Source organism: Lates calcarifer, linkage group LG15, assembly GCF_001640805.2.
Source record: "Lates calcarifer isolate ASB-BC8 linkage group LG15, TLL_Latcal_v3, whole genome shotgun sequence".
Classification (NCBI taxonomy): Eukaryota; Metazoa; Chordata; class Actinopteri; family Centropomidae; genus Lates; species Lates calcarifer.
The window spans coordinates 17,637,284-17,654,699 of record NC_066847.1 but is presented as its reverse complement, the minus strand read 5'-3'; the positions used below and the strand labels follow the sequence as shown (position 1 = coordinate 17,654,699).

Here is a 17,416-nt window from a genome sequence, read left to right as displayed (position 1 = left end):
AGACTGTCAGCCATCAATTCATTAAACACACAAGATGAAAAAAACAGAACTGTCTTTAATAAGATGTGATTTTATTAGCTACCAAGCAAGACACAGCTGTAATGTGTGTTTGCTTATTAAATTATTCAGTGTTTTTGTTGCGACAGTCCATAGGGAATGTCCCTGCAAGGAAGATGAGTGAGATGCTTCAGTGCTTCAGAGACTATCCCGTGCAGACATTTACATAATTAGCCACCATTAGACTTTTGTATTTTACAGCAGTCAATAATTACCCCAAAAATAGGTATTTTGTCATTTTTTCCTTGTTTTCAATAGTAACTGTGATGCGTGCGCACATCATCTGTGAGTGTTCTGCACTGAATAAACTGACTGATAAGAAGACTTAAAAGTCTGGTCAAAACACTTCATCCGTCATCACAACAGTGTGTTTTAAACACCTCAACCAGGATTTGTGGATAGAATATATTCACTATGAAGGGCAAATGCCCTCTGCATCTGTTTGGACTTATTAATAGTCAAACAAAGAATAAGCACAAAGGACAAAATGTAACAGAAAGAGTAGTGGATCTCATGTTAAAAGCTGCTGTATATTAGGTCTAACATTATTATTTATTGATGTTATTTTTTGTATTTGGGTTTGTAGTATATCATCTTTTTTGACCAAACAGCCAAGTTAATCCTAATTGGCTGTTGGATGTTCATTATTTGCAGACCCAGTGGTGCTCTAACATAGCAGCATCATTGCCAACATTATGTCTTATACATGAAAGTGTGAGTTGTAGTTGTTGCGTCTGCAGACATTCGTTCCAAGGACAATAGTTTAATGCACAAGTTCCATTTAAGGACCATATTTCCCCCAAATTGATTTTGGCCATAGTATAAATTTAGAAAGTTCTTGAGGAATGAATGACACAATACATGAAGGCACTACTAGCTTGCAGTATACTGTAGGACTGCCCCTCAACACTTTGATGCATTGGTTTAGATGTCCCTGATTCAACTCAAAAATGTCAGTTGATGAGTTGACTTTTTTTTTTTTTTAACTATGTCACAGTTCACACACCACACACAGCATTGCAGGAGCAACAGCGTGACAGGCTGTAAACTTTATAATCAAATCTTGTCTTAAAATCACCAAACCACAAAACTAACTGTGAAAGAGACCTGCTGAAAATGGAGGGCAGAGGAACACAGGATAGTGTGAGGCGGGGAAAAGCAACCCACAGACAGCTGTAATATCCGGTTAACGCGAGAGAGAGAAAGAAGAGAAAAAGAGAGAGAAAGGTAGACTTAACCAGCAAACATTAAGTTAGATTTGTACTAACAATTTATCCTCACTTTACTAAGACAAAATCCCATTAAGTTTTTATTGGCTGTGTTTGTCTCTACCGGCTCTCTGTGCCTCAAGATTTGTGGAATTGTAGCACTGAACACTCAAATCTAAGTTGACTGACCAGCTATTTGCTTGTGCTTATGCATTTTACTGTGTATACTCTCTTCTACATGATTTTATAACATGACTACTGAAAATACTAGATTTGTATTGGCTGGGAAGTATAGATTAACCTTTTTTTTTTAACAAGACAGTATAAACAAACATTTATGACACGTAAAAACTTCCAGTTGAGAACCACACTAATTTAATTTCAAATGTGTTTGATATTTGTGTGAATCTGGACATCTATCTCAACTAGAAGGAGGAAGAAGAAAGAGAGGACACATCATTAGATGGCATTGCCCTGGATCCTAGCTCCACTGTAAAGAATCTGGGAGTTATCTTTGACCAAGATATGTCCTTTAACTCAGAAATAAAACAAACTTCTAGGACTGCCTTCCTTCACTTGCATAATATCACCAAAATTAGACATTTTCTGTCTCAAAAGGATGCTGAAAAACTAGTCTATGCATTTGTTACTTCTAGGCTGGACTACTGTAATTCATTATTATCAGGCTGCCCCAACAAGTGTCTAAAGACTCTGCAGCTGATTCAAAATGCTGCAGCACGATTACTGACAGGAACTAGGAAAAGAGACCATATTTCTCCTGTGTTAGCCTCTCTACATTGGCTCCCAGTCAAATCCAGAATAGAATTCAAATCCTCACCTGCAAAGCCCTTAATGGACAGGCTCCATCTTACCTTAAAGATCTCATAGTCCCCTACAATCCCACTAGGACACTGCGCTCCCAGAATGCCAGTTTCCAAGAGTAGAATGGGAGGCAGAGCCTTCAGTTATCAGGCTCCTCTACTGTGGAACCTTCTCCTAGTTGCAGTCCGAGAGGCAGACACCCTCTGTACCTTTGTAACTTTCCTTTTTAATAAAGCTTATAGTTAGGGTTGGCTCAGGCTTGAACTATCCCTTAGTTATGCTGCTATAGGTCTAGACTGCAGGGAAATCTCCCATGATGCACTGAGCTTCTCTCTCTCTCTCTCTCTCTCTCTCTCTTTTTCTCTCTCTCCATCAGTATGGATTCATATCCCATAAATACATGTTACTAACTCAATATCTTCTATATCTAAATAAAACTGAATTGAATTGAACTGAATTGAATTGAACCATAATCTGCAAATTTAACATAAGTGTTGAGAGTCCCCTGCTCACAACATTGTCAAAAGATATGCTCTAATGTTGGATTTGTCACTCAAAGCTTTTTGATCCAAGGTTTTTGCCCTGGAAGCAAAAGTTTAGGTGTGATATGGACATTTATTAGTCACCTGAGACAAATGAAATGTAAGATATGGAGTAGAGACCAGTTTGTCTTAATCTTATTTTCTTTTTTTTCATCACCATGAAGTGATCACAGAGGTGTAGCTGTCGTACAGTATTCTGTGTTGAAGGGAGGTTGTTTTTTAAGATAGAAGATTTTCTTGTTAGGCACTTTTATGGGATTTTATTGGAGGTCTGGAGCAGATATTTGCCATTTTGCAAAATGAAACTTTCAAAACTGACACTTGTGCATCAAAACAATTGAGAAAAACTGTAATCAGCACTGGTATTATCCTGTGTATGAATACCAACCTAGTCCATGATGACCTGACCTGAGGCTGTAAATTATGGCTGCAGAAGGTTCTAACATTAGTAGGATGATTAAAAAGCACATATAGTTCTTCTCACACCAACTGTTGTTTTCATTAATTTGTACGGTGGGATGATAAAGAGACTGTGCTACTATCACCACAGCAGTTTTCTAATGAATGGGTGTGAGCATGTTTCAGTGTGAAGACAAAACACACAAACACATTAATCACAACCGTGTCTCTATGTGTGAACAGTACATGTGAATGCAAGTGTGCTTATTGCACAGATGGATGAACACAAGGTGAGAAAAAAGCTAATCTAAAATCTGTTTTAATGCTATAAATGTATGATCCTATATGATCCTACAATACATGGATTACCACACAGAGCCTTGGCAGGGGCAACTATTATTGCTGCATGGTTTCAAGGTATTTCAAAAAGATACAGCAGTATTTGATGGATTTGTGATACTTTAACTAAGTACAAATTTGTAAGGGAATTTGCAGCATTTCATACAGTATCAACTCAGGCAGGTCCTGGATTACTAATTAATCTTGAGGTCCTTTCTGTAGACAAATGAAAGGTATATTTAATCAAATCATTGCAAAATGAGTTAGTTCTTCTGGATCTCAAAAACAAATTACATTTTTGATGATGATATGAGAATGGTAAATGATGGTATGTCAAGTAAACATCAGTATTATTACAAACGATCCTATAAACAAAACCGTAAAATACAAAAAATTCACTTGGTGATGGTGCTATATGAAAAGTCAGGCCTACTGATTAGAGAAGCAGGCTTGGACTGGACTCCCTGGACTGGCAGAAAGAAAGATATATGTGAATGAACAGTGGTTTCCCCTGCCATTCACAGCTAAAAGTGCCTCAACTGCTCCCCAGGCATGTAGCATGGTTGCTCATTGCTTGTGTATGTGCATTCAGTACTGGGTTAAATGCAGAGACCTAATTCCTGTATGTGTAAAAACATACTTAGATAAATACTGACTCTACTTTTTACCCTGCGGGGAGTTTTCAACAAAAGTCAATTAATAAAATAAATACATCTGTTATAAATAATAATAAATACAACTGTTTCTTTCAAGTAACTCAGCAATACTGAAGTACAATACTAAATTACAAGTACTGTAATCATGATAATAATAAATTAATTTTTGAAAGAATAGAGGTGGAGAGTGGTTAGCAGTGTTGCTTCACAGCAAGAAGGTTCCAGGTTTTAATCCTTTTTTTTTTTTTTTTTTTACTCTGGTTTGCCTGGGGCTTTTTCTTCTAGATAAGACAAGGGATGGATGATGGATGGAAGAACCAAGGTTCTCTCTATGAAATGTCTGTATTTTGTGTTTAGCATGGCAAGCAACATTTTTAAATAAGTTTGAGTTTGAGCATTTGTGTTTTAATATAACATCAGATCTAAATTAATGCTAATATTTTTGTATTAGTTCAATGGTTACATGAGGTTGATTATTCTGTAGAAATTAACCCTCTTTGCTTTTTAGTTTTAGTGTCCCATGAAACCATAAAAGGCTTTTCTGTTTTCCATCTTTTCCATCAAACAATAACCGTGTATTTCTAGTTAAAAATTAGCACCACTTATCTACTAATATTTATTATGCAGCATTGACATATTTAATATAGCACAAAATCCCTGCATGATACAGGGCAGCAAAACACAACATAAAAAAACTGTATTTGGTTTAATAATATCCAGTTTTAACTAACCTTAAAGAAGGTCATGGTGGAGCCATCCTCTACCACTCCATATTCAATCTTTGTCTGCTTGGCCAGGTCGTCAGCAGAGTCGATGGGCGACTCCATCCTCTCCACAGTAAGGAAGGCCGCCAGGTTTGCCGTGTAGGAGGAGATGATGATGAGTGTGAAAAACCACCAGATTCCTCCTACAATTCTGGTGGAGAGGGCTTTTGGCATGAGCTCAGATCCTGAACAAGAGGAGCAGAAGGGGGGTGGGGGGGTGGGTGAGGTCTGGTACAGCACTATGCTGAAGAGGGGGCAGCACCCAGGCTAGGCCAGGCCAAGCCAGGCTAGGCCTCTGTATCTGCTGCCTAATCACATACTTAAATACAGACACAGAGTGGGCAGAGTGGGCAGGCTCATGGTTGGACCTGGTGATTGGTATTTATTCTTTAATCTACACTGGTGATGTGAAGCCTTCCTGTATACACTGGATTGCCTGATCGTCTGTCTTTATTGTGATGCTTCTTTTACAACTAAAGATATTTTCCCATCGTTTTAAAATTCAAAACAAGGAAACAAACTGCCAGGAAGTGGAAAAAGTCAGTTGCACCATTGTCACATTCTTGTACCAAGAATGTCCAGTGTTGCCCTTTCACACATGCAGCACAGTTAGAGAACATCTGTGTGAGATGTGTTCTCACCTACTGAAAATGTTCTGTTAGGTTTAGGTGAAGGGTGGCGCCTGCAGGTGGAGCATGCAGGAGACCAGCACTGCAGGATAACATGCCCACCTGCTCATTGTGAATTACCTGCTTTACTCACACTTGAACATTACAGAGACTTTATACTAGGGAGCTGGCAGGATAAAATCCTCTTAATGTCCAGGCTGATTGATTGGGGCATTTTTTTTTCAAACAGACGAGGTATAGCTATTAAAAAACAAGACTATGCTGTAATACAACTTTATTGAACATAAAGATTATTCAGTGTCTTTCTCCTTCAACATACTCCCCTTCTGCATCATCACACCGCTGTATTCAGGTCTTCCACTTATCAGAACAGTGCAGTAGGTCTACAGTTGTCTCAGAACCTCTGTCGTTCTTTTCTTAACTTCTGACACAGACTCAAATTGTGTTCCTTTGAGCTCAGATTTGATCTTAGGAAAAAGGAAAAAGTCACACGGTGCTAGATGAGGTGAACAGGGAGGGTGATCAAGCACTGTGATTTGTTTTTGGGCCAGAAACTGCTTTACAGAGAGTGCAGTGTGAGCTGGCACGTTGTCTTAACGAAGTGATTTGAAGTGATGACTTTTGTCATGTTCAAATTTTCATGCAAAATTTGCCAGACTGTCTCTTTATCAATGGACACCATTTCTGCTCTCATTCTCATACTGAGTTGTCGATCAATTCAAATGATTTGTTCAGTTTGTTGAATGTTTTCCAGAGTTTTCGATGTGCACAGGCACCCAGAACATCCATCGTCTGGGACACCCTCTCTGCCTTCACAACATCTTTTGTGCCATTCAAACACACGTGCATGTGACATGCAGTGTTCCTCATACAATGTACGAAAAGATTCAGCTGCTGTTTTGTTCAATTTCACCAAAAATTTGAAAGTTAATTGTTGCTCAACTTTTAAGCTAATTATTTTCCAACACCTTAGCAAAAACACATGCACTTCAATCAGCAGCTAGCAGTGAACTAAAGACGTCACTCAGTGTGACTGTGAACCACGTGTGTGTGACTGTGAAACACGTGGTTTTATCATAAGTGCAATCTCATTATTTAATAGCCATACCTCATAGAGCTCAGCTGTGAAATGTCTAGAAAATTTCAGGCTACCCCACTATTTGGTGGGGTAGTCCGCAAGCTACTGTAACTGGCAACCTAACCCCCATGCTAGCTGGTCAACTTAATTTTGAGAAGGCCAACCAAACTACCTTTGTTGTTAACCAGACAAATATTTAACACAGTTTGATGAAGAGACTTTGTGTAAGACTGTGATCTCACAACTGTCTACAAACCATCTTTTCTTGTGCACAGTAGTTGTCATTTTTGATGGACTGCCATGCTTCAAAGGGGCAGGCTTTGTGTAGTATAAGGTAGCCCAAGGGTAGACACCGGGGCACAGAATACTTCAGTAGAGATAACGACACGTGAGAGCAATTTTTAGACCATGATGAACAATGAAGATTAATCCTCATCTTTTAAATATTTAGGTTTAATTTCTGTCTGCCTCTATTTAGTGGCATAACAGGGTTTTGTGGATTTGGATTGGACACAGCTAAAATTATCCTTTCTATATTTTAGATTCTTGGCTCTCTCTAAAAGACCAGACCTGTCAAGCTGGTTAGCAATTGCTCAACAGTGCGCGTTGAAGTTCACAAGTTAAGACTTAAGATCTGTATGAATTTACTTTGTCCCTGTGAATGATTCCACCAGTTGCAGTACTTCATAATAAATGAATTGATTTTGTTCAGAAATGTTGCTACGTTACTCTCACAATTTTTTATTTCTTATAGTAGAGTGTACTAAATCTTCAGTTCAATGCTTTTCATTCAGGTTTTACTGAATATACACAGAGCATGAAGGAGTATATGTGCATGGGTAGAGTGAGAGTAAGGTTTATTATCCAGATGATAGAAGGTAGGCCTGGATTATAGCAGCACTATTCTACTCAAGCAGCTTAACCAATTGAAAGCTAGGATTTTGAACACTGACTCAAAGGGAAAGCGGCCAAATTCATAGAGATAGGAGGTTAAGAACTCTGTGGTCCACTCCCTCTGTAAGAGGCTCAATCAGCACGCTCACTTTTAGTCAAACTTTCTTTCTGCCAGTTCCCTGAGTGAGCTGTCTAGCAGCAGGAGCATGCAGGGAAAACATGACAATATGGGTGACATTATCAGGTTTATCTCTTATAGGTAAACTTACATGGTAAGTGATAACAACTAATGACTTGTATATGCTATGCCTAACTTGACTTTCCAAGATCATTAAAATAACAGTGGTTGGTTTAATAACAGTAATACAATCATGTCTTTTCATAAGCAGGTGAATACACAAAAATGTTGACAATAAACTGTCTTTAAACTGACTGATACTAGCAAAGTTATCAATGTAGTTTCTGCTAAACTGTCAGAATAGTAATTCTACATACAGTGAATGCTAAGGAGCACTTAACAGCACAGTAGTTTGCGTAACTTTAAGTCTTACATTGTGCTGATCAGTAATTATGTGGTGTTTCCCAGGTGTCTCTTCCCAAGGCCTCCTCTGTTGATTTCACTAGTTCAGATTAGGAATTTTGATCCTAATTGTGGCAACATGTAGATGTATGTAATTATATGGAAATCGTATTTGGACCATCAAAAATAGGGTTTCCTCCTAAAAATCAACAATTCAATGCATTGGTCTAGAAGACCCTGATTCAACTTAAATGAACAGCTGTCATAATGTACAACTGTTATGCATGGCCACAGCTTTTTATAGCACCTGTACCATTAACTTATCACAAATATCTGTAAACCATCATCACTGTGATATCTCAGTCATCATTGTTAAATGTCTGAAAGATTATGAATAATTACTTTTATTGTCCATATTGAAGGATAAAATTAAAAGATCACTAATGGGAAATACACCGTACAAATAGACTTGTCATAACTGGCTAAGATGGTATTGATTTTTAGACAAGATGTGTTAAAAAGTGTTAGTGTGGAGCCTCTTATAATAGTTATTATATATTGTGTCAGCATGCAACTGACTATAACATAATGTTTGTTTTGTTTTGTTTTTGTAATTGTGTCTGTTTTTCCCCTCATGTATTCATTATGAGTCTGAGGTGATGTAGAACATTTACAATGCCTTTCAATTTTAAGCATTTGGTTGACATAAACAGAAAACTACAGATTAGAGCTCTAAATCACAATATGGTTGAAAATGAGGGAAAAAAAGCATAAGTGAAAGACATTTATTGAAGGTTAAGAAGTGCTTGTGCAAGTTAACCATAGAGGCCCCCATTGCTGGTAATCTCATAGAAAGCTGTCAAAAAGGGTGAACAAAACAATGAGTTTTGTTTCTGTGTCATCACTTGAAACATAAGTTAACCAGTGGTATACTCTTCTAAATACACATTGTTTGTTTAACCTTGCATTAGCCATCAAAACTGGCAGATATGACCCAGGATAGCCACCAGCCACCCACTTTGCCCATTCATCAAACTATACCCAAGAACAAAAATCAAGGAAACAAACATGAACACAAACACATATTCATCAGAACTGTTAGCAGTGGATTCTGCTTGTTCTGTGTCGGTCCCATGGCAAGCTTTCAGATGCAAGTTTGTTTGTGGAACATATTACCAGCTCTGAGCTTCTTATCCTGTTCCACCTCAGAAACCAGAACAGAAAAGAGGAGCAACCCACTCAGAGAAGTGAGTTGAACCCAAACAGAGCCTGGTTGGGGCTGACTGTCATGTACCCAAGGTAACGTCATGACCAAACAGCACATCCCACAGTTTTCTGGGGGGCGGTGCAAGCCATCTGGCAGGGGAGCCTCTCTACAGTGTAGTCCAGCACAGTGCCATGCAGACACTGTGCATTCATCCAGTCTAACCCCACAGCCTGCTGGCCCTCAGCCACATCTTCTCAACTGGTCAACCCTCCATCTTTGTTCTGCTGGTGTTTCAAAGAACACTACATCACACTAGACTGCATCTAGTAACTCAAGACAGTCACACAAATCTCCACCAGATCCTTGTTAGTCATAAACATTTTTTTATGCTCAATATTAAGCTGTGAAAAAGTTAGTGGCTAATTTGGAGGTATTAGTAAGCATGCATTATAAGTAAGTCATAGCATGCAGCCAGCCAACAGGAAATAAACTATCAGCTACTAAATCAGCTACTAAATCCTTGGAAAGATTGTGATGTCTGTGGACTTCGGGGTCACTTCACCCAAAGACACATTTCTCAAATTTAGACAAAAGATCTAGAACTTACAACCACATTTCATGGTCTTCCTCAGTGGATGAAGTTGCTCAGATGTCACGTGACAGGAAGAATGCAATTTTGGTCAAGTGTACTGTGGGGTATACTCTAGGCTATACTAGACTACTATACTGACAAGGACCATAATGCATGGTTGAAATCTGAGATATATATGTATATACACACATATAATTTAACTAGTTGAGAAGATATGGCATTGGTTTGACAGAAGGAAGCAAGACCAAACAGGCAGGTTAAGCTGCTGAGTTCTCATTCAATCTCACTCATCTGCTTCATCTCATCTTCTGGGTGGGTACACTTACCTGTTCAAATGGCTCTGAATTGGTGGGGAAAGGGAGGAAAGATGAGTTAGGGGGTAGGGATAAGGGCATGCAGGAGCACCATCCCCATTCACTGATCACATCACTCAAATCCTACTCAATCCATCCTGCTGGACACTACTAGTGAAGCATCTAGCTACATGCACAGAGGCCCCCATGCATAGTCATGGGCCTGGTCAAAGAGCAAGGTTGACCCCCAGCAAAAAAGTGGGACTTGTGCTAGATTAAGGGGGCAGGCAGAGGCGTCTACCTTGCTGCATGAGAGCTCCAACTCCGAACCAGAAACTATTTAGCAGGGTGAAATTGTTTTCCACTACATCCGAGTCAGGGTTGCAAGGATGGGGGTTATACCACTCGTAGGGACTAAACCTGTGACAGTTAACAGAGAACAAACACACACACACGCACACACACACGCACACACACGCACACACACACACACGCACACACATACACATATCGTTTTACTTAAGTTGAATAAAGACACGCAAGTGCACAATAAAAGAGACCAAGAGTTGTCATCCTACCTGGGGAGACAGGGGAGAGAAAACACAGTTTAGTTAGTTATGTCCAGAGATGAGACACTGTAAATCATGCCTGAGAACATTAATCAGTAAGCAAAGCTTTCCTTTCATATACATACTTCAGATTGGTATACTGTTATCTGCAGTAAAAATTAGCAGTTTTATTACATGAATTACAATGTGATTTTGATTGGGAATTCTTTACTGAATAACCTAAAATAAATTCTCAAAAAATACTACTCATCTGAATGTCTCTTGTGTGTTTTTTCAATTTTTATAATATATAATACATGGGGAATGGGCTCAAATTAACACCACTCATATTCCAAAAGTGGCTCCTCATGTGGGCGTGCTCATATCAAAGGCAATTCCCTCAGTAATTTAATCGATGGGGTCTGAATATAACTCCATTGTCAGATGAGAAAAGAACTAATAATCCTTATAATCTTGGAGAAGCATTAATATTCAACAGATCAAACGGTTCATTCCCATCATGCCCATGCCAGCCTCGGCATTCCTCCACACTTGACATACTCCTCAAGCAGAGAGATTTTTCATTTATTCATGTTAAATAAAAGTGACATAACATTAGTAAAGGTTGATTGGTCTACAATTAACAATCCTGACCTGATTTGGTTTGTGCTGGAGTAGAGGGGGAAACGGGGGCCCTATCTTGACTCAAGCTGTTTAACAGACACGGCGGTTTGACTAATCAAATTGCAATGCATAATGTAGACTTGTCTCAGTGTGGGCCTTTTTACTGCACTAGAAATCAAGAATGATAACCTCGAGTGAATGTAAAATCTGCATGCAGGATAATGCCAGTGAAGCTGCTACACTGCTGTGTGTCAAGATTTTGATTAATTTCCTTTTGGGTAAAATACAGTAGAACTGGTTTGTATACTGTAATACATGCTCCATATGAAGATGTATGACTCTATCGATAAAATGACAGCATCATAACTGTATGTTGTCATTGACTAATGGACTTTGCCATTATAATGTGGTTAGCAGTTGCATTACTTTTCACCCCTATAATACTCAGGAGGATATTGTGTAGTGTAGCTCAAGGACCTCTGAATGTCCCCTTATTTTTGCTTTAAGAGAATCCTTGGCCTTAAATCAATCAGTCTGCTCCCTTAATTTGTATCAGATTTGCTGGCTTGTCAATTTGCAATGCCAAATTGAGTTCAACTGAAATGCAACCTTGCCATGGTGTGTGTGACTATGTGACCCAATCCCTTTGCACAGAGGTCTCTAAATATGTTTCCTTCAATCATGTTGTGAAAAGCCAGTTACTGATCACCATGAACATGGATGAGTGAAGTTGTCATCAGTGCTGAATCCTGGGGGCTGAGCTACTGTGGCTGCTGGTGGGGTCAGGGAATGCTAAACCAGTAGCATTTACAAAAGACAGCACAGCTTAACCTGTCTCTCACTGTAGCACTGCTTGGCCTGTTTGCTGTCATTTTGATCCAATTACACTGCCCTTACATTATCTCAGGTCATCTGTGCTCCAGAGAGAGAAACTTTAAGCAAGGTCAGTACAGAGATAAGCATGGACAAAAAACTGAGGAAACAATGTGTGGTTTTTATCTTTCTTCAAGGGCAGGGTCATCCTGCAGAAAACTCTAGTGATGATACACATGATAAAACCAATGTCAGGGGAGATGAATCAACAGAATCAGAATGGTCCTGTTGCTCTGTCACAGGATGATTGACTTTATATGCTCACACTTTTTTGATAGATGTTGTTACAAATTCTGTAGTGTGCAATAACGGAACACTATTGAACTATTGTAATGGTCTTTAGTCTTTGGACAGGTCACACCAAAAAGGTCATTCAGAATGCTGCTGCTACAGTCTAAACAAAGCTGCAGTTAAAGTCAAAATCAATTCTCACGTCTCTGGCTTTTAATAGAAGAATAACCTGAGGTAACCAGGCAGAAGTTTGTTAACCATTTCCAGAGACCATATTAAACTTAACGAAGCAGCACTTAATTGCTATGCACCACAGAGCTGGAAGAAAACTAGATATGAGGTTTACCAGTTTTAATTACTTGAAAATCAAATAGAAATATGTATGTTACAAACCTACCTAGGATTTATTGTTTTGTGAATCTCTTTTTAATTTAATTTGAAATGGTTTCTGCCTGTTTAATTTGTGTTTTAATGTTTTACATTATATTTTTTGCTTCCTATTCCTGCTCTTCCTTTGTGTATAAGATGTTCTGCAGGAAATAAACTTGTCTTGCCTTACTTTACATAGTTTTTCAAGCCACTGGTTCCCAGTAATGTCACTCAGAAGAGACTTTCAACTTGCTGGAATAAGACAGGCCATATATGCAGACTGAAAACTGCACTACTGCCTGGAAGGTTGCCAAAACACATTTGAACACATAAAACATAACACAATGGCATGCCTTGGAAAATGTTAAACAAAAATGAAAAGTGCAGCCTAAATATACAATTTGTTAGTGGTTAGTGTTACTAAGCTATACAACAGTCTGTAGACTGTGTATACAGGTGTGTTTCCCAACAGGCTGATGCTATATTTTTGTTAAATATCACATATCATACAGTAATCATCATTCTAATCTCTAATCTCAGGAAAAAAATGTGTATACATGTCCAGACCATCCTACTTAGAGGACTGAATGGGATTATGAGAACTGCAACCATGTGATTGGGGGTGCCTTTAATATGAGCACATTCTAACCAAATGTTTTTCATTCAAAGACTGAGGACAGACAGATTACACTTTGGTGTGGGGGAAGAAAGACTTAGCACACAGAGAAATATCCTAATTTTAAACAAGGCAGGTGAGAATTACATGTCAATATCATGAGTCATAATTATTTAGAGAAAGACAAAGAATATTCTGCACAAACATTCTGACCAGTTGCTGTGGCAAAGCACCTCGCTCTCTTGCTTAAGAAAATTCATTTTATGTGGATGATGTAGGGGTAAGTGTAACCAGGTGATAATGCATTGGCTTTAGCAGGGGTGTGATGTACTATAGAGGGTGTTTGTTTTTTTTTAAGCTATTTCATCACCTGCGCCAGGAGTAGCAGTACTCTTGTTGTCATTAGAAAGAACATAAAAGCAATAACAGCCACCGCAGAATAATCGTGTGGAATAGACCTACTCATGGCAAAAAGAAGCTGATCTAACTCTAGCACTGTTTATGACAACATTCATTCTCTGTCAGACTCTCACTCATGCAGTCAGTCAGTCACACATTACAGCACAAACATACACATACATAGAAAAAATGTGTAGAAAAATGTGTACCCACACACACACACACACACACAGACATACATATATATATATATATGTATATATACATACACATATATGTATATATATACATATATATACCGATCAGCCATAACATTAAAACCACTGACAGCTGACGTGAATAACATTCATCATCTTATTACAATACAATGTTCTGCTGAGGAACCATGGGTCCTTCATTTATCTGGATGTTAAGTTGACACGTGCCACCCACCTAAACATTGTTTTAGGGGAGGCTGGAGCCCAGGTCAACAGCTTTGACTCGTTGTGTTCCTTGAGTGGTGGGTGGTATGTGACAAAGTAACGTCCAAATGAATGTCAGGACCCAAGGTTCCTCAGCAGAACACTATATTATAATGAGATGATCAATGTTATTCACTTCACTTCATCCACCAGTGGTCATAATGTTGTGACTGATTGATATATATATATATATATATGTGTGTGTGTGTGTGTGTGTGTATATATATATATATATATATATATATATATATATATATATGTGTGTGTATATATATATATATATGTGTGTGTGTGTGTGTGTGTTTTAATATATTTAATATACTGTTACTATATTTAAATATATTTAAATGCCAAATGTACATACTAGGAAGTTTGGTCTAACATACAAATGACTTATGTGAAGAGAAAGTAAGAGAAATACACCTCTCCACCATGAAAGGATTAAGTGGAGGACTTAGGCCAAATAAGGATGTATAAAATAGGCAGAAATTGTCACAGGAAAATAATATATCTGTTGTTTTGCCTCAAAACAATCAACTTTATGTCTACATTTAACTGATAAACAAACGCCTGTATATATGGGAATATAATATTATGACCTTTGTCTGGAAGGAGCAATGGCAAAATTTGGTTGGGGTCAGGTCAAGGTACTTAAATGGGTCATCAAAGCCTGCTATTTAACCCATGTCAAACTCTAACACTAACCCTAACTTCTGACTCACCAAGTGGTTGTTGTTTCTAAACCTTACCAAACTTTTACCACAGATATGACAAATGAAGAAATAAATATTTACTTACTGTGATTTGTGAAGGTTTGGAAGGCACTTTTCTTGCCATAGGAGCTTCAGATAATTTTTGTTGGCAAGATTGGCAAGATTACATATTTCATTATTTAGTTTGAGATACATTTTGGGGAAGAAAAAGCCTTACAGATTAATACCATAATACCATAAGGTCACTGCTCCTAAACACTGTTGTAACTGAGTTGAGTAATGTTGAGTTGAGTTTGTTATCTAATCTTTGCATTTTGAATTTTTTCCCTATTGTGCTGGCAGAATAGTGAACCATAAACAGCAATCCATCTTAAAACAACAAGGCAAGAATTATGTTAACTTATTCTTGTTAAACTATGATCAAAACTATACTGTAGCATACAAAGTTTTCACTGGTGACTTAAATCAAGAGTCAGTTCACTCGCTTTGTTATAAATAAGATTTTTCCATATTGTTCAAGTTTATATTTCCTCCATAGATGGTTTATTCAGTGAAAACTGTTAACATGAAGGTCTGTGGATGATCTATTCTAGAATGATAGGATCACTCCTTCTGTTAGATTTGTACCAGTTGATTTTCTGCTGTGAACACAACAAACTAAATTCCATTCACTTCTGTTGTGCTTGAGCAAGGGCACAAATCTCAGAGACAAATAACCCGGACAACGAAAACCAAAACTATCTGCATGGCTAGAGAGAAAAGAAGAAAGAGTAGGAAAATATTTGACACATACATTACTGTAATAATTCAACTGCACAAGGTCTTATCAAACTAACCTAATGCCTGATGGTACACAATAAACATGTGAAAAATGTGAAAATAATTCTTTCACAGGGGAGAGATGTAATTGTCACATTTTCTGTTCACAGTACATAATCTGCCTTTCTCATTTCATGAAATTTTATGATACTGTTATGTGCTACACTCTACAGCAAAAACATGCAACTGTAGCCCAGCATGCATTTGTGTATACAGGAAAAAAGAAGGAATAGAGTGAGGGGGAAATTTATACACTTACCCAAACACTTACTTATTGTGATATTAAATACAGATAGGTGCATATTCTGAGCCAACTTAGATGACAGTTGCCGCTTTTTATTTTCTTGTGTGATCATATCGCCAGTAACATTGAAAAACATGGGCGTTAACGGTAAAACTATTGGGTCACGGCTGCAAGCGAGCCAATGTCTCCCAAAAGTTTTAAAGTCAACACAAACCTTTCTTTCTCTTTTTTCTTCACCATGTTTCAAACAGACACCACAAGCAAGTGCCACTAGATCAAGTGAGTGAGCCTTCAAAAAATATTGGCCTAGTTTTGTCTGAGCAAAGATACTAAAGGAAAAGACAACCGGTACAATCAATGTGTTGCATCATTTCACCAGCTGAAGTATTCTTGATGTTGGCTGTATCACCAAACTAAACTGTAGAGAAGATGGACAGAGAAGCAAGTAACATAGTGCTGAGCTGTTTGTATCCACCTATCAGTCTAACACTATCCACACTTCCCTACAAAAATATACTGTATGATTCTGGCCAAAAAAGAAGGAAAGGAAGAAAAACACATTATGAGTTCTAGGACCCTGTACATCTTCAGGAATGTGGAACAATGTATTTCAACTCTGCAGCTCTCCTTCCTTGGGTTCAGTTTCTTTGAACAAGTGCAATGTCATTTGAACTTGGGTGGCACCGATTAACTGCAGTGAGAGACCTGAAATTGCAGGTCGTAGCCCCACTTACGAGAGAACTTTGGTGCAGTCTTTCAAGAGTGAGAAAGTAATCCAAAGCAACTACAGAAAATAAGGTTTTAGGGAAAGGTTTTAAGGGAAAAAGGACAGATGTCAACATTTGATGGACAACAGTTCTTCTTGCTTTGAGAGCATTGTACAAAACAGTGTGAACAGATATGTTTGGCTATAATTTCAAGGAATCTCAGCTGTTAAAGACATCAAAAAAGGTTAGTCATAAGTTACAGGTTGCATGGACTGGATTCTACTTTTCTAACATGTCTAACCAGGTGAGGTGTCTGGCTGACAGCATTTTTGGTATTTATTGGAGACTGTGAACCAACATAAGCAGAAAAAAGTGATAAAACATATCTTTGAGTCTGAATTGTGTTCGAAACAAGGTGAAGGGAACAAGAGAAAGGAAAAAATAGTACAAACTCTAAGACACTGGGGACAGTGAAGGAAAGGTGGGAGGGGAGCAGCAGCCATTCACATACAGCTCAACACATCCCACACACATACTTTCACACACCTATCCATGTGAGTGCATGACCTCTCTGCAACTATCTCAGACACATGCACACAAACCTGAAACGGCTGATAGGTCTACAACTTCTCTGTCTAAGGTCTGTACTCTTGGGATGTTTGTTTTTTCTTTACACATAAGAAGCAGGGCTGGAGTAACCTAGCAGCCATGCCAAGTGCCAATCTGAAACAAGACACTCCAAAAGCAAAAATCAATTCTTTATCAATGTCGGATGGTGGAAACAGGCAAATATCCATGTGATTCTCAATGGT

The 17,416-nt window shown here is 38.2% G+C and overlaps 1 protein-coding gene across 4 annotated transcripts in view; it reads right to left on the bottom strand.

The window, feature by feature from the left end:
- grik2 (glutamate receptor, ionotropic, kainate 2) overlaps positions 1 to 17,416 on the bottom strand; it is a 246,601-nt gene that overhangs the window by 45,077 nt on the left and 184,108 nt on the right. For all 4 annotated transcript variants that reach the window (XM_051076104.1, XM_051076105.1, XM_018665721.1 and 1 more), the window contains 2 exons: positions 10,302 to 10,420; positions 4,755 to 4,972 (listed from right to left, as the gene is read on the bottom strand). In XM_051076104.1, coding sequence (XP_050932061.1) covers positions 4,755 to 4,972; positions 10,302 to 10,420 — 337 coding nt within the window. The remainder of the gene's footprint in view (positions 1 to 4,754; positions 4,973 to 10,301; positions 10,421 to 17,416) is intronic.